Consider the following 18,761-nt stretch of genomic DNA (forward strand, 5'->3'; position numbering starts at 1 on the left):
TGATCTAAGCAATAAATATTGTTGGCAAGTCAATACACTGAAAAAGATCAACATCTAAGAATATACGGAAGCAAAGCAAAATAACTCAGAATGTTTCTGGTTAACAAACCATTCCTAAAGTCTAAACTAGATTCTATGGATTCACTATATGATGGTATATAAGCAGTCTTTTTTATTTAGGTCTCAATTCTTTTATCTATGAGCATTAATTATATTTGTTATATTCACAATTCAAAATGATATATTCACAGTAATATGCTATGGGGCACAATAACGATTACTGAAAAACACAAAGTTCCATGATTCAGAAATGCCAAAAGGAAACTAAATGTGGGGACAGATGTTAAAAACCCATAAGCTCTTTTTTGGTTATTAATATTCAAGGGGAAATACACATATAACTATTTAAGAGATACTATAGATACTATATACCTAATTATCAGGGGCATATATGTTAATGGTATATTCATAAAAGAAATAATTCCTATCAATGTCTAATATGAATTCATACATATTCAAACAACATGATATACACACATCTGGGTGTGCATGTATGTATACGTACAGCTATGTGGGCACACCCACTTTACTGAGGAATTCGCAAGAGTGAACCACTCAGTAACAAATATCCCTGGCCAATTTAAATTCTGAGTTAAGCTAGCTTGTACCTTGTAGGCAATAACTGTGAATATATCTAACCATAACAGAATAAATTAAATTATTGTACCTCCATTCTAGAAATAACATGGATGGTAAAATGTTCCTATATATTCTTGCAATTAAACCACTGTGAAAAAATAGAAGATTTATTTCTAAATGACAAGGGAAATAAATACTTGGATAATACTATGTGATTCTTACAAAGTGATGTCAAGTGTTTTAGGAATCTATGCTTAATATGTATTCCATTAAAATGTGTTCAATTATTCATTTAAAAAAACAAAGGTTCCAATTAAAGTTACATATTAAGAGATTTTAATAAACTGATTAGATTTACTTCTTTATAGAGTTTAGTTTGATGGAGGAATATCTGCAAATTCAATCATAACTTATAGCCTTGTAGAGATACATGGCAGGAATTGGTGAGAGGGGTCAGGGCGAGAGACAGAGATGTATACTGTTATTGCGTAGGAGTGATAGCAGAAGTGAGAGAAGAACCCATCCTTCCCCAGTATCTTTAGTCCATATTTTCCAAAACATCTTACTGTGTAAACACTGTAACTTATTTAGTCTACAAAACATTGGACAGCCTTCTCTTTTACTGACCAGGCAACCTAAGGCTTAAAATATTGCCTGATATTTAAACCACTTTCAAACAGGTACCTGATCAATTTACACTATATTTTAATTTTAATTTCAAGACGCTCCCAGCATTTTTTGAATGTCTTCAGAGTAGAGAAGTAAAACACTTTATTTCCTATAAACATGATACAGAAAACATATAAGGTGAGTTATTTGTTAATTCAAATAAAGAAAATTGTTGAAAACAAAATATGACTGAATATAAAGCAGGACAGTTGTGATTCTAATTTTGAACCACCCATCTTTTAACCCAAATATTCATCTAAATTTATATAAACCTTAGATCCTGAACTAAAAGAACTTGCTTAAGTTTAGGTGATAACTGTGGCAAATTTATATCAGCAGATTGATACAGATGTTAGCTACAGTTAACAATTTAGCACAGCTCCCCCAGATATAAAATGACATGCAGATTGGCTACAACTAAAAGTGAAGGCTTTCATGATTACAATAATGTATAGGCCTCATTAAATTTGGAAGTGTACTTTTGATGTCAAATACAATTTAATCACAATACCTAAGGAAAAAAAAAATTCTGAGACACGGTTCCAGGATTTGGAAGGCTCCAGATCTCTTTCAGGGTCTGCCTGGTTAAAAAGACCCAAGACCCATTCAAGCACACATAATTCAGGAGGCCTGCCTGCCAGCAATAAAGGCCGAAATTGGATACTTGGTGAGATTAATTACCTAGATAGGGCTTGATAATGCAAGTCAAATGGGAATGTAATTAAAGTGCACCTTCCATGAAAATTATTCATTGCTGATGGATCAAGTGACAGATAATTCAAAAGGCATTTAAAAAAAGCCTACAGGTTAACTTGAAGCAGGTCTTTCCTCTTTATAAAACTCTGTAATTGCAGGTGTGGAATTCACTCTGCTGGCCTATCCTCATCATGATACCATGAAACAAAAACGCAGACTGTAATGTAACCTATTAGAAACAGAAGCCAATAGAATAATTATTAGGATCATAGCTACAAAAAAAAGGTTGACTAGACTAGAACCAGTTGGCTGGCAGCTTTCAGAAGAAAGTATCATTCTATGTTCGTACCATAATGGGGATGCAACCATAAAAGAACAAGTGATGAATTAATAAGCTGACTAGTCCCCAGGGTGCAATTCTGGCAGATGAAAGACATGCTGGGGTAATCAAACAGAGTTATAAATTAGATAAATAGAATGGCTTAAGAAGTATTTCACATCATCATTATTAAATAAAGTCTTCCTGGATGTGTTGTTAATTCTTTACTGTCAATACACTTATTTACAGTCTAAGAACAATAAAAAAAAAGTTTTATAAAAACAGCAGGGTAATTTTAGGTACCTAGAGGGATATTAAATCTAATTTCTACGTTGAGTTCTTTAGGTATGTTTATTATACACCTAAGACAAGATAGATGAAACTAAATGTCCAATTAAATGATAGTTATTGGAAAATATGGCTTTACATGTTATAATTTGCTTGCTTTAACTTATGAACACATCTTGCTTTTACTGACCTGTGTAAAGAAAAAAGACAAAATTTGAACTCAAATTCCCCTCAAAAGTCCATCCATCCTATTATCACATAAAAATCCTTCAAACTAAAAGCTAATCCAAATAATGAAAAGCTATTTTTCACTATTAACTACAGGTAATTAAAAGATTCATCACAAAGAGCTCCCACTGTGGTGCAGTGGGTTAAGGATCTAGCACTGCTGCAGCTGTGGTAAAGGTCTCAGCTGTGGCCTGGATTCGATCCCTGGACTGGTAACTTCCATATGCTGTGGGCACCCCCCCCCCAAAAAAAAAAGACTCATCACAAATATTTTAACTTATTTCTAATAAAGTAATATACTTAAAGTGTTTTAAGTAAAATTTACATAGCAGCTCTTTCCATATGGTGAAAACTTGGAATGAAGAAAATTCATAGGCAAAGACACAATAAGATTTTAGTTATGGAAGTTTGATAAACAGGGCCTGTTTCCATTTGAAGTACTATGGGTGAACGTATAAAAATACATCTGTCAGAAAATTATCTGTTTATAGTTCTCCATTCCTAAAGGTTACTGATTAAAATTGGAAACAGGCATGGCAAACATCCAACACATTTTATCAGGAGGCACTGTTCTTTATGGTCCCTGCAGGTTCCATTTAGTAACTTAATCCCATCCAAACTATAAAGAAAACTGTTCATGATTTGTCAGATTAGCTGATGCTTGTCCAGAAAAATGGTCTAAAAAAAAGAGTCACCAGGACACCATAATTAAGACCCATTCATCCATTTCAACCCTGGATTGAAGAAAATAATGAAACATCAAAGTAGTCAGACAGCACTCTAAAGGAGGTCAGTTAGTATCTTTTCAAACATAACACCGCTATTTAATGAAGCCAGCCCATCAGAAGTGACTTATAAATCACAATAACACCTACCCAAGGTTTGGTGAAAGAGTATCATGGCTTTCTGTTTGTTGTTTACGTAATTTTTAAAGATAGAGAAAACATGCCTAAATATAAAAGGTGAAGGCTTAGTATTATCAAACATATAAATAGCAAGAATAAAGTTTCCAAACTTTTAGGTGATTCTCCTGAATTGTTATAGATGAGTATATGATATGGGGCATAATTCAAAACGTTTGAGGAAATTAGGGAGAGAAAGAACTAAAGAACTAAGAAACGAAAAGAGTAACATAAAATGTAACTATACATATAACAATATACACTTTATATTAAGAAAGTATTTTTAGTATAATAATTAAGAATTAAGTGATATTTCATATTAAGAATGATAATTTTATATTAGAGGAGACACTGATGAAGGCACAGTTCATCCTAACAGAATTAAAATCTTTTCTTTTTTGACCTCTATTTCTGAGATTATCTGGTTCTCAACACTGAAATTTATGTGAGGCTAAATTTGGGTTCTTAGTGATGTCAGGGATGTGTGAAAATAGGATGAGATGTCAAAACAAGGAGAAAACAAGGTTACGAGAATGTATTAGCAAAGAACAAAGGCAGTATTTTTTTTCAAAGTTGAGACTCATAATCTATCTTAGAGTCTTTACCAGTCTGATAAATGTTGTATGAAATCAGCATAAAAAGTAATCTATTATATTTCAATTCAGCAACACTGAGCACTTACGCCACATATGTCATAGTGTGAGGCTCTGTTTTGAACCATGACAAATAGGATTATGACATTCTCTACCCCAGGTTGTCTATCAAAATTGTTTCTTATGGCTCAAAATTGTTAAATCCAATGGACTTTCTTCTGTCTACATTCTATTGACCTCCTGTGACATTTGATTCTATGATCAACTGACTCAGGAAATTTCCCTTCTTTGGTTACTATGGCAGCCCTTCTATACAACTGGTCTGGGTCCTTTTAGATTTTCATCATGTGCTTGATATTCTGCCAGTTTTCTCTGAAACTTTTAAATTATACCTCCACCACCTCTTCCCCCCAAAAAACCATTCATTAATTCCCTATCTATACATTTATGATTCACAAATCTTTAACATGTAAGTTTTAACAACATCCTAACATCCATTCTCTTAGGAATGTATATGGGCTCATAAAATGTATGAAGTTAAAACATACATACTATTGTAACTGTCCATATGCAGATCTATAAACACATCAGATCACATGTGATATTAGCCTTATGTAGCATGAGAAGAGGGTCTTGTGTTTAGGAGAATTAGCAATATTTGAATTGACTATACAATAGGGGTATGGCTTAACCAGTACATTTGCATCTGTTATCATACATACTTGAATGGTATGCTCAGACAATGTTGTGCATCTTTCTATATGCTGAAGCTAAAGATCGAATATCATTAAAACTTGGGACACTAATTATCTGATGTCAACATGATATGGATAATTAAAGAACTGTGTTTTAAAGCCGTGCTAATTGTTTTTCTCCTTCTCTAGTCCTTGTGTCTTAAAACAAGGCAAGCAACTACAGGACTGCATGCACATCTCTGCCCCGAGCTTTGTCCCAAAACATACACTATCCACTCTGCCTTTTACCTGATTAATTGTGTTAAGCCACAGCAATTATGGCTCCCTCTGTGACTGACCCCTTAGTAAACAGAGTGCAGGAAATTTGGATAACTTTTCTTGGGTTTCCATCTCTTAATTGATCCTTGTTTTTTGCTTACAATAGTGTAAAGGGAACCCAAGTCATAAAGAGTTGGAATTGTAACAAGTAGCAATCAGGCTTTTGCAGTAGTAATCGACAGACCTGAAAAGCAAGATCTTAATAGTGGTCTCTCCTTTACCCTATAACTTAGATCTGCTGGTTAAAACTGTTAATGATCCCCTTGGATCAATGTCTTTTCCTTGTAGCTCTAATTTACTGCATTGCTTGATTAGTACAGATGTTTTTGTGGATGGCTCTGCATCATTCCACCAGATTGCTTGTCTGAATCAAATTTACTTCAATTCATCACCAACGAAGCAAGGAATAAAATAATCAACATTTACCCTCTCTTAACACTAGTACTGAAAACATAACTAAGTGCTTGTCAATTTAAAAACTGTCTTCTACCTGTCTCAAAGCTACATCCCTCAGCTTATCCAGGGCTTAAACTGATGTGTATGGTTGGGTGGACCAGAGTGTAGGAAATGGGACTGGAGGGAAACCTAAATACGTCCTTCAAGTTTATGGGCCCATAAGCTTTATTTAAAAAAAAAAAGAGGTATAACTGACATACAACACTATATTAATTTGACCAAATTTTTATCACCAACATCATCACCACTACCACCAATTTACATCATATGTACTCGTCTATATATGAATAATGTATGAAATTACCATCCACTGGCTTTTCATTCTTTGAAATGCAGCTTATTGATTTCTTGCTCTTATATGAAGTTTTTCTGAAACTGTGATTGTCTTCACAATGTTATTCCTTTAATAACACCTTGGGATAATGGTTATGATCGTTTACTCTATAAGCACTAAGCAAACAACTCATATATAAAAACCCTTTTATACTGTACAACACTACCAAGTAAATCAGCAACCAGTTTTGGTTAACACAACCAAAAACCCTTGATTCCATTCATATCAAAAATCTTTCACACACACACACACACACACACACACACACACACACACACACAGGTGTTCCCTGCTGGCTCAGAACTGGCACTGTCAGTGTTATAACTCGGGTCACTGCTGTGGCACGGTTTTGATCCCTGGCCCTGGAACTTCTGCATGCCCACGGCCATGGTCAAAAACAAACAAACCAAACTTTCACAAACTGTTAGTTCTTTCTTTTTGGCCGCAATCTGCACTGTAGCTGTGGCAACACCAGATCCTTCACCCTGTCGTGATGGGAAAGACGTCAAACCCACATCCTGGCGCTACAGAGACACCATAGATCCTGTTGTAAAATAGCATGAACCCCCCAAACATGTCAGTTTGTATTCTTAGCACAGTAATACTATTATATTACATGCATTTTGCTGTTTTATTATTTATGATTATGTAATACCTCCAGAAAAATAGACTGAATTAAATATATATCGATCCAGGATTGTACCCTGAAAAAAATTTAGCATATTTTACATCAGTCACTGCTGTTAATGTGCTTTTTTCATATCTCTACCCTATCATCTGCAAAAAGTAAAGAGCAGGTGGTCTGGTTAGTCACATTTCAGTTAAAAAGAGATTTTCTATATCTTACTTGAACAAACTTAACTTTAAAAGTAGAGTAGCTATTTCTTTATAAATAATATTCTATGGATATATTTTCAGTTTGCTACAATCTTTACTCTAGAAACTGACAGTAGTAAAATGAAGGATCTCCTATTAAGGACAATGCATATAATAAGAATTACTTTCCATAATTCTAAAATTATGGACTATTCCAGAATCATGATCCTAATAGGCAGTCATATATTTTTTGAAGAGTCTGTTTAGAGAAAGCTTAAATTTAACAAATTACAAATTTAAATATCTAAAACACAGAGTTATAAAAATTTTCACTAAAAAAATCCTGAAACAGCACTTACTTCTTAATCATGTAGAAAAATGTTAGTTTAAAATTGCCAAGAATATGACAAACTTGCTCAGGCTTGAAAATTTAGGGACAAAACTCATAACTTATTTTGTATTAAATGTTCTGCTACCATCAATGTAGCACCTTCTATAATTAATGAGATAATGAATTGGTTCTGTTTTAAAAAAGTCTTGCATGTCAGAAGCAAAATATTACTGTTGGTCTTTCTGACAATTACTAATGCATTCCACTAAATAAGTTTAGTACTTTTGAGAGGCAGAAATCGTAGAAATGCATAAAATGTCTACAACACCCACTCCTTGATCCATCCACAAAAAACATTCTTGCCTTAGCTGTCCTCATATAAATGAAAAATAAATACTTTCCTTCAAACTAAAAGAATATGAGTAAATTATTTCAGGGCTGTGTATCTCTATTAGTCTACTCAGGCTTCTATAATAAGATACCACAGAGTCGTCATCTTACAAAAACAAATTTTCAGAGTTCCCTGGTGGCTTCATGGTTAAGGATCTGGTATAGTCACTGCTGTGGCTTGGGATGCTGTGGCATGAGTTCAATCCCTGGCCTGGGAGCTTCTGCATGCTGTGGACATGGCAAAAACAACAAAAACAACAAATTTTCTCACGGTCTGGAAGCTGGAAATCTCAGACCAAGGTCCAGCAGGGTTCAGATTCTGATTCTGATGAGGTCTTCCTTCCTGGCTTGGAGATGGCCACCTTCCGGCTATGATTCATCGACCTTTCCACAGTGCATGTGTGTAGAGAGAAAGCCAGCTCACTGGTGTCTTTTATTGTAAGGACACTAATCCTGTAGGATCAGGGCCCAAACCTTATGACCTCATTTAACCTTGATTACCTCTTTATAGTCTCTGTCTTCAAATATAGTCACACTGGGGTGAAAGCCTCAACAAATGAGTCTGGGGAAAGACAGAACTCAGTCCACAGCAGTATTATAACTGAGTTATTATGCAAATTAACCCTTTCTTCCCAGATACTTAAATATCATTATGTACAAAATGGCAGTTTTGAGATCAAAGAATTTATGAAAAGACTAAGATATATTAAAATGAAAATATGAGACATATATTTTAATTAAGGAAAATCATGACAGCTATTTGCTATAGTCTTAAGCAGTTACAAAAATACAAAAAGAAAAAAAATTAAGATAAGTTATAAAAAGCTGGTGCCATATGCTTAAAATAGTAGTCCTAAGAACTAACAGAAAAGATCTCAAATCTTGGTCCTTGTTCGTGCTTCTACTACATTCAATGTCATATAAAAAGGCAGAAATTAATTCTACTTTAAGTATGTTTTCAAAATCTGAAAATTATAAAAGTTTTCAAAATTAAATGTGACTTGTATCTTAATATTTTACAAGATTAAGCTTTTGTTCTGTATATCTACATAAATATTAAGTAATGGATGAAAACATTTTAATATTTTAAATATATCTATCACTTCAAAACAAAATCTAAAATTTTATACTTTAAATCATTATCTTACAAATTCATTGCATAATTTAAATAAAATTTTAATGATTTAAATTAATTAACACTTATATAGTAAACTTGATAATCTTAGAAAGTCTCTTTGTGTGTCAATACACAATGAATTTATGACTTTACTTCAAGAGATTTACTAAGCACATACCCTGGGCCCAGTATGTTACAGAGGCTAGAGAGTAAGACTAAAATGCCACTGTCTCTTCACACTGCGAATTCTAACAGGAAAGACAAACATTTCCTAGATAACGTGAAAAATATGATAATGCATGAAATACTTACTGTAAGATCATATCACAAAATGATATAATTTTTTCCTAAATTTTCATTGTAATTTTAGGATGTGAAGATACTATGTAGGCATATAGGTCTTCATATGTGAAGTGATCAGCACATACTAAGCAGTCAATAATATTCGCTGTCAGTATTAATACCACATGGTTGCAATTCCCATAGTGAACATTTTATTCAAATAGTATCCCCAAAAAATCTTCCTTTATATATGTGTGTGTTTTAATTATTGATATCCACTGAAAAAAACTACATTTTGAAATTAATGGTGTCATAAAAGTATTTAAAATAAAGAAATAAATTTTACTAACAGTCTAAAGCTCCTACTTGCTAAACAAAGCATATAAATTTCTAAAATGTTGTGCCCTCTGGCATAAATAAGCATGACTGAATCCTCTGCCATTCATATATATCAAGTTTATAAAATAACTAGAAACAGAAATGCATATTATGAATGGTTTACCATTAAAGGAATTTCATTCATTTTTCTGCTGCAGATTATATAAGTGAGCATATGTATATATATATGTGTGTGTTTTAACATTAACACTATTTACACATTTTTTTTTTGATCATTGTTGGTTTTTTGTTTTTTTGTTCTTGTTTTTGGCATTTATATCTTGTGTCACCTTACGGCAACTGCTCCATTTAATATTACTCAGTATAATCAGTAAACGGTTTTTATGTTTTCTTAACATCACGTTCCCTTATAAGAAATCAAGCTTATAAATCCCCGAGAAACTTCAAAACATATACACTTAAATGGAATTAGTTGATTTTAATTAAAGGACACATAACTTGATGTCCTACTATTTTAAATTATTGAAAAGAGATTATCTGAATTAATTTATGAGAAAAATCATCACAGCTGAGTCACATTAATAAGTATGAGCAAAGATATTTCTGACAAATATAGGAAATGACTTTTGGCACTATCTCTTTTTTGTAGAATTTTGCTTATATATAATGTTATATCATATACCCCTATGGTTATAGTTTATTTGGAATATTATGTAAACATCATAAGTCTAAGTAAAGGGAATACTGAAGCAAATCTTTTTTTTTTTTTGGTCTTTTGTCCTTTTAGGGCCACACCCACTGCATATGGAGGTTCCTAGGTTAGGGGTCTAATTGGAGCTATAGCTGCTGGCCTACACCAGAGACATAGCAACATGGGATCGGAGCCGCGTCTGCGACCTACACCACAGCTCATGGCAATGCTGGAAACTCAACTCACTGAGTAAGACCAGGGATCGAACCCACAACCTCATGGTTCCTAGTCGGATTCGTTAACCACTGAGCCATGATGGGAACTCCTGAAGCAAATCTGAATTGTGACAGGAAAAAGAAGATCTGGGCATTTGAAAACGTAAGGGAAATTAGTCAAATTAAGACATGAAGACATGTTTCTGAAGTTCATTAACGGAAGGCAATAAAATCACAGCCAGAGGATAAATACTATAATTACCAATGCACCTTCCTAGAAGTTATATTTCTTATTAATATCCCCAAGAAACAAAACTTCTTAGATGTTCCCCTTTTCATTGATGAGTAATTTATCACCAGACCATTGAATCAATCTGCAAATTCCCATGTAAAGACTTGTGGAAGAGTTCCCACTATGGCCTGGTGTGTTAAGAATCTGACTGCAGCAGCTCAGGTTGCAGCTGTGGCTCAGATTCAATTTCTGGTCTGAGAACTTCCATATGCCTCAAGTTTGGCCATTTAAAAAAAAAAAAAAAGAATTGTAGAGAAAAATTCTTTAAAACAGTAGTCCATGATAAGATTACATAACAATAATTCTCAGATAAACAATATACTTGATTGCAATAATCTTAGTCATTCCTATATAATTTACATGTCCTCTTGGTAAGTCACAGAATCTAAGGTTCAACTTTTCACTTGCAAATGGTATTAATACTTGCCTTACCAACTTTACAAATTTACTTCAAATCCTAATGATACAATGTGTATATAAGTGGTATATAAACCATTTGCCCATACTAAACAAAAAGGATGATGAGGGAGTTCCCTTGGTGGCTCAGCAGTTAAAGAACCCGACTAGTATCCATGAGGATGTGGGTTTGATCCCTGGCCTTGCTCAGTGGGTTAGGGATCTGGCATTGCCGTGAGCTGTGGTGTAGGTCACAGATGCGGCTCAGATTCTGCATTGCAGTGGCTGTGGTTTAGGCTGGCAACTGTATTAGACCCCTAGCCTGGGAACCTCCATATGCCGAGAGTGCAGACCTAAAAAAAACCAAAAAACAAAACAAACAAACAAACAAACAAAAAAACACCCACCAAAAAGCACAAACAAAAAAAGGATGATAAAATGTTGAGAAACACTCTATATCTTTGTAGAGAAATTAAGATATCGTCATATTATAAGGACAGCCTTGCAGATACTTCTGAAAACATTTCAGAAAATGTTTTCTATATACCTATATTTTCCACAGGAATCAAGCAAGGCTAAGCAGAATTTTTTTTTTTTAACAAAAGTTTATGTGTAATACATCAAATGTTCTATGGAAGATACACAAAAGTTTAAAATGTAAACCAGAGTCAGTTATGTAACTTTGCTGTTCAAAAACATCCAGTTCCCCCATCCCAGTTAAGAAAGGCCTTTTTTTTTTTTTCAATAAACCTTCCCATTAGCCCTTCCCACAAATCTTTATTCATCCAATTTACACCACTTATTCTCTAAACACACTCTGAAGTTTGCCCCTTCTTAACTATCAGTAATGGATTGTGTGATGGATCGCCTTGGTGAAGGACTGGAGAACTTATTTGCTGAGCTGCTGAGACAGCTGCTCAAGCAGACCTCAGTTCCCTGCCCCCCTTCAGAATTTCCTTGCCTGAAAAATGACACCTTGCTCCTTCCTAGAGGAGCCTGCAGCCAACAATGCAGGACAAAGAGATGTATAAGCCTGCCACTCTCTTTTCAACTCAGGACAAACCGAAGGCTCCTCACAGGTGGAGAGCTTCCTGTGGAGTTGCCAGAGGATTCCACTGAGACCCCATCATGGCTCGACTTCCCTGCGGCTCACTCCTACTCCTTTCCTTTTTCTTCAGATGGTGCTGATCACAAGGACGTGCCCTAACACAACTCCTGCAAGGAATCTCCTTCAAAATGTCTGCTTCCTGGGGAACCTAATTCGGGAAACTATCTCCTCTTTCAAGAAGTTAGTTTTCATCCTTATTTCCTTCCCAATGCTTTTTCGAGCATTGTTAAGTCACAAATCCCATTTAAAGTTCTCCAAAAAAAAAGAGACAGTATCTGTACACATGTCACTCAGCTATCAATAATCTGCAGTCAACCTTGCACCATACAATGTATAATTTGTACTAGATTATGACTGTCCATTTAATTAAGGACATAAAATGAGTCTTAGAAGTCTTCTCTGTTAACTTAGGACTACACGAGTCTGAAGACATTGAGTCAACTTTTACAGTCTTCTCATGAAACTCTCACATTTAAAAAGTACGAGAAATATAGTAAATGTTCAATCATTAGTAATTCTTATTACCTCTCTTATTTTAATTCTGGTAGTAGTATACAACACAGTTCTTTATTCTAATGAGTATAACTGATATTAAACTAAAAGCTCCGTTTTTTTTTTTTTTTTTTGCAATATGAGGATTCAAGTAGTATGACACCATTTCAGTAGAAAAAACAAGTTCAAAGAGGTGAAATAGCTTATCTAACGTTAGTAATAATGACATCAAATATCAAATCCTAGGCTTTCCCATTCGTGTCTGAATGTTTTCACTCTTGTAAAATCATTCAATTTTTCTTTTTTCTTTTTGCCCGCATCCAAGTCACACAGAAGTTCACAGGCCAGGGTCAAACTTGTGCCACAGCAGTTACCCAAATCACAGCAGTGACAACATGGGATCCTTAACTGCTAGGCCATCAGGGAACTCCTCATTTAACTCTTCTTAGATGTGAGTAGTTTACTCATTAGAATTAGTTGCAAGACACTTAGAATGCAGAATGAACTGGATTAGATGGTAAAGATACAAACATAACATATCACTGACCTGAAGAATAATTACTAAGTCCCTTAAGTCTTTTTGTAGAAAAGAACACATATTGTAATTTTATATTACGTTTTCTAACAAAGTTAAAATTTATCTAATTGTTTAAATGATTCCACAGTGAAAGAAGATACTAGAGAAAGAGACAGTAGTTTTAGGTGACCTGTTTTTATTAATTTCTCTGCAGACCACTTTGGTGTGTTAATGGTCTTGATCTATAGAAGGAAATGTGGTGGCAATTATTATGTTTTCACGGAACAAGTTCTTCTTGAGGGCCTAGACTATGACTTACTTGTCTCCTTTCTGACAAAATCATATTCATTCTACAGTTCTAGATGCACTGGCATCTTTTCTACGAGGATTCTCCCCTTTTTCTACAGATAGAATAAATATTTCCTTCTTTCAGATTCTATACTTTGTTCCTAATGTTATTCTACAGCACACATCACCTTATAGTCAAGTGCCCTATCATTAGCTATATAACTTAATAAATGTCTGCTACAGTACAGGCTCCTCATAAGGACAGGACCATTCTTTGCCTATCCTCAGCATCCCACACAGTGCTTGACACACTCTAGTCAGTACAGTTGGCTGAGTTAATGTTTTAAAAAGTAGTATTTAAATAGTTACTTCTTCAGAACACTGTGTAATTATTAAGACCATATCTATTCCAGAGAGCCTTCCACCCTAGGAAGAATAAATATCATAATGCCATAAAATCAAATGCAGGTGATTTCCCCCAACTCACATATATATTTTTAATATTTCCAATGTACATAATTTTTTTTTTTTTGTCTTTTGTTGTTGTTGTTGTTGTTGTTGCTATTTCTTGGGCCGCTCCCGCGGCATATGGAGGTTCCCAGGCTAGGGGTCCAATCGGAGCTGTAGCCACCGGCCTACACCAGAGCCACAGCAACGCGGGATCTGAGCCGCGTCTGCAACCTACACCACAGCTCACGGCAATGCCGGATCGTTAACCCACTGAGCAAGGGCAGGGACCGAACCCACAACCTCATGGTTCCTAGTCGGATTCGTTAACCACTGCGCCACAACGGGAACTCCCCAATGTACATAAATTTGATCTGTGTGACTTTACTCTTAATAGGTCAATATCATTCCTGACAAAAAAGCAACAAAAAGAATATATTTCAGCCACCTTGTGTAGGTTATATGTTCTTGATAAGCACAAAAATTATCTAAATATGAACACCACATATTAAGCTTCTCTATACACTTCTCAACTTAAAGCTAATTATTGGTTTAAATAAGAACCTCAGTCTTAAGATAACTTGTGACTAGATAATAGTCACATTTCATGCACGCTAAACAAAATTAATTTCTCCCTCCTGCAATGTTATAACATATAATTGCCAATTCTGGACATCAATTATCTCCCCTTGTCAAAACACATTGCAAGAGATAAAGATTTTAGTGTGTTTTGCCTTGACAGGTCCACAAAGAATTATATAAAAAGAAGATTAATCAGTATTCATCATGCTATTCATTGCAATAACATTTTTATGACAATAAAGAGATTTTAAGTTTTCTCATATCATCTCATTTAACAGGATAATAGAGGAAGACAGATACTATATTATCTTCATTTTACTTATGCAGAACTTCAGTGGTCCACCAAACTGAACCTCATTAAGTGGCAACAGGGGCTGAGGTACAGGTCCTTAAACACCAATAACCCTGAGGAAAGGATAAGGGGCCTTCAAGATACTTCCATTTCCACTAACACTGGAAGGGGGGGGGCGGGCTCCTGCACTCCAGACGTGAAACTGAATAGAAAAGGAACTACAAAGGGTACATACTACCTTTCAAATGCTGCCTGATTTTTCCATCCTTACTCTCTCATCTTGCCCAGATACATGCATATTCTCTCTCTCTCTTTCTTTTTTTTTTTTTAATATATGTTTTTGTTTTTTTTTTTTTTTTCATTATAGCTGGTTTACAGTGTTCTGTCAATTTTCAACTGTACAGCACGGTGAACCCGGTACACATACATGTATAGATTCTTTTATCAAATTCTCTTAATAAATCTTTTTTATCCTAGGCATAAGTGTATTGCTGATGAGGGGCATAACTGACCAGATATCCAGGTTTAAATTCACTATTGAAGTGACTGTGGCATAAACTAGATGGGAGGTGATGCTGTTTGTTTAATGTAGAATGAAAATTTTAGGGATCACTGCAGGTTTCCACAGATAGTCATACACAAGGACAAAATTTCAAGTCATTCTCCAATTTAGAAAAAGCAAATATACTAGTGATGGGGGAGAAGTGGGTACAAATTTAATTGTACAACAGATACCATATATTCTAAATTTCTTCTGTTAAAAAATAAAGTAAAACATTAAAAATGACCACAGCTTGCTGTCTTATTAATGCACTTCTATTTAAAGGCATTAAAAGCTAAATGCATAAATTCATGGGGTTATGGCATTTGAGTTGCCGTAGGGACTAGGCAAAATTTTTTTTTTTTTAATTTTTAACTGTTTTGTCTTTTTTAGAGCTGCACCGGTGGCATGTGGAAGTTCCAAGGCTAGGGGTCAAATTGGAGCTGCAGCTATCAGCCTACACCACAGCCACAGCAACTCGGGATCCGAGCAGCATCTATGACCTACACCACCACAGTTCACAACATCTGATCCTTAATCTACTGAGTGAGGGAAGGGATCAAACCTGCATTCTTATGGATACTAGCCGGTTTCATTTCCACTAAGCTACAGTGGGAACTCTGGGACTAGACAAATTTGAATTAATATTTTAATATGAAAGTGCTAATGTAGGTTGCTTTTAAAGTTTATTACATTTATTCTTTGCAAAAATGTTAATACCTTTACTGAGGTATAATCTTCATGCCCTAACATTCACCCATTTTAGTACACAATTCAGTTTTTTTTGAGTATACTTACAGAGTTGAACAACATCACAATCTAATTTTTGTACACTGAAATTACCCCCTCTCCCCACCAAAACCAAACAAACCTAGTTTGTTCTTAACCAGAAGAGAATCAAAAGACAAAGCCATTTTACCTAACTACTGTGAAATAGTTGATTCAAGAATGTATGGAAAATCTATGACCTATTTAGGCTGCACAGTATTAACTTGAAAAATTAAACAGACATTTAAAGAGCAAGAAAAACAAATTCCCAAAGTGGCCTATCTGTAAACTCTATTTGTGGTATCAGTTCAGTATCTTTAAGTTGTATTCAAAAACAAATAAAAATATCTCTTCTTATACTTGATATCAGCAGGAATAAAGCAGTTATTTCAGCTTAGCAGACCTAAGACCATTTTATTAATGGTTCCAAAGATAGCTCTACTGTCACAATCATGAACCTAAAATGTTTCAAACTCACTCACTATAACATTATGATGACAAATTTCAATATAAAGCAACATGAGTAAAAAGAGCTACTGACAAGAGCATTTTAAAAGAATGGTGTTAGGGATGGAAATGCTATACAATTGGGTTGTGATGGTCATTGTACAACTATAAATGTAATAAAATTCATTAAAAAAAAGAATAGTAAATAGGGTAAGGGTAAATAAAATGAAGCAATCCAAATGGAAGCTACTTTCTTATCCAATTTTTGAGGATTTAAAACTTTCTCTGTATGTTATATATACACAGACTCAGTTTTTGCATGACTCCTCTAGACTTCAGTTTTTACATGAGATCTGATCTTTCCATAGCCTTTTAAATAAATATGGACAATAAACCTTTAGAATAAGAACCCACCAAATCTGTTCAAAGTGGTCAGCATGAGACAATGCATAGATATCATTATGTGGATATAATTTAAATAGGTAATATTTTATTAAAGTTGGCATAGATATGAATAATAGATTAGTCTATGTCCAGGAATTTGGGGTCATTTTGACTGTTGACAGCTTGCCAAAGATCAAGAAGATCTTATAAACTTATTATGACGCTAACACAACTTAGTCCTCCAGGGCAGGTCCAATTTTATTAATGACGGTGACATAGCACTTGGCTACATGGACAAGATAGCATCATCCTTGCAGCAGCAATAATTTTCAAAAGTTTGAGAAAGCCCTCAATTTCTGCAACTTTCCTCAGTAATGAGATTTTTCTGAAGGTTTAGAAAGTCTCCAATTTCTGAAACTTCCTTCCCAATTTGTATTTTCCCAAACTTACTTACCGCAGCAGAGAATGACCAAGTAGGGCACCTCAAATGCCAATTAAAAAAAAAAAAAAAAAAAAAAAAAAAAAAAGCAAAAACTGTTCTTAGGCTAAGCTACCCATTCAAAATCATCATGAATATTATATTTCTTAATCATTTTTTTGAGATCCTCATGATATCTCCCAAATATTCTGATATTATAGATATTAATCTGATCACAAATCTAGTGATTAATATAAAACTCCCCATGCAAATTTGAAGATAGACTTGTCATCTACTACAGTATCTCATTCTATGTGGTAAATAATGGGTTAATACCAGGTGAGACACTGAAGCCAACTCCTTCTTTACTCTTGATTATCACGTAGATTTTGATTATGGGCACAAAGTGCGCAAAAATGTAAAACTGCAAGAAATATCCAACATCTTATTTTATCCAAGATTTTCCCTCTCCTCCTCTAGATCTTAACAGAGTCGCTCCTCTTAGAGCAATCTAAACTGGTTTACAATTTATCCCCTTTTATTTCTCCTGCCAGATCTCTAGAGGAGATGTTAATGAGTCTAGTAATGGTTTAACAGGCAACAGAAGAAATAACAAAAAAAAAAAAGCTAAAGGTGTGAATAATCAGTAAGCTGGAAAAATCAAGTTCTTTAGAGCCAAGTTAACTAAAGACTCAAGTGAGAGACTTCACTGATGGAGTCATATTTTTCACTTAAGTAAGGACAAACACAACAACATACCTGCTTGGCCTGTGGTGACACTGACAGCCGCAAAGAGCCTCTGGGATCGGCTTAAGTCAGAAACTCCATTTACAGCTTCAACTTCAAAGGTATAATTAGCGTGGGCCAGAAGGTCCATGACAGTGACATAGTTATCCTCTAATCCAGTCTGCTGGGGCATGTATCCAATGTTACTCCCACAGGGAACGCATTCGCCCTGTTCCCAGCTGCACCGCTTACACAGGATTCTGTAGGTCACATCATTTCTTCCCCCATTGTCTGCAGGAGGACTCCACTCCAGGCTCACTGTGGTTTGGTTGATGTTGAAAATGAGGTTCTGTGGTGCAGATGGAGGCCCTGGGGAAGCCAAAAATAAATAAACAAATAAAAATAGACAGAAAGCAAACAAAAATGAACGAAAGGATCCACGTGAGGCATTAAACTAGTGGCCCAGTTACCATCCAGAGAATGGGCTGAAATTCTTCCTTTCACATAAACATTTCATTACCTTTCCTAGAGTAACCATACAAAGCCTTCTTCAATTCTCTTGGCAAGAGGCTTTATTTATTTTCTATTTAATAATATGCCAAAATAAAAACAGGATAACAACTGTCTTTCTACTTTTGCCATGGTCTTGAGCTATTTTTCTTCCAAGCAACTAAAAAAGAACAGTTAATGCACCTAAAAAAGCAGTTGTGCCATTGTTTAAAAGTTTTTCTTTTAGCCATATAAG

The 18,761-nt window shown here is 34.7% G+C and overlaps 1 protein-coding gene across 6 annotated transcripts in view; it reads right to left on the reverse strand.

Moving 5' to 3' along the window:
• Positions 1-18,761, reverse strand: part of EPHA7 (EPH receptor A7) — a 172,526-nt gene that overhangs the window by 92,437 nt on the left and 61,328 nt on the right. For all 6 annotated transcript variants that reach the window (XM_021090161.1, XM_005659302.3, XM_005659300.3 and 3 more), the window contains exon 5: positions 18,050-18,385. In XM_021090161.1, coding sequence (XP_020945820.1) covers positions 18,050-18,385 — 336 coding nt within the window. The remainder of the gene's footprint in view (positions 1-18,049; positions 18,386-18,761) is intronic.

The sequence above is a fragment of the Sus scrofa genome, chromosome 1 (assembly GCF_000003025.6).
Source record: "Sus scrofa isolate TJ Tabasco breed Duroc chromosome 1, Sscrofa11.1, whole genome shotgun sequence".
NCBI lineage: Eukaryota > Metazoa > Chordata > Mammalia > Artiodactyla > Suidae > Sus > Sus scrofa.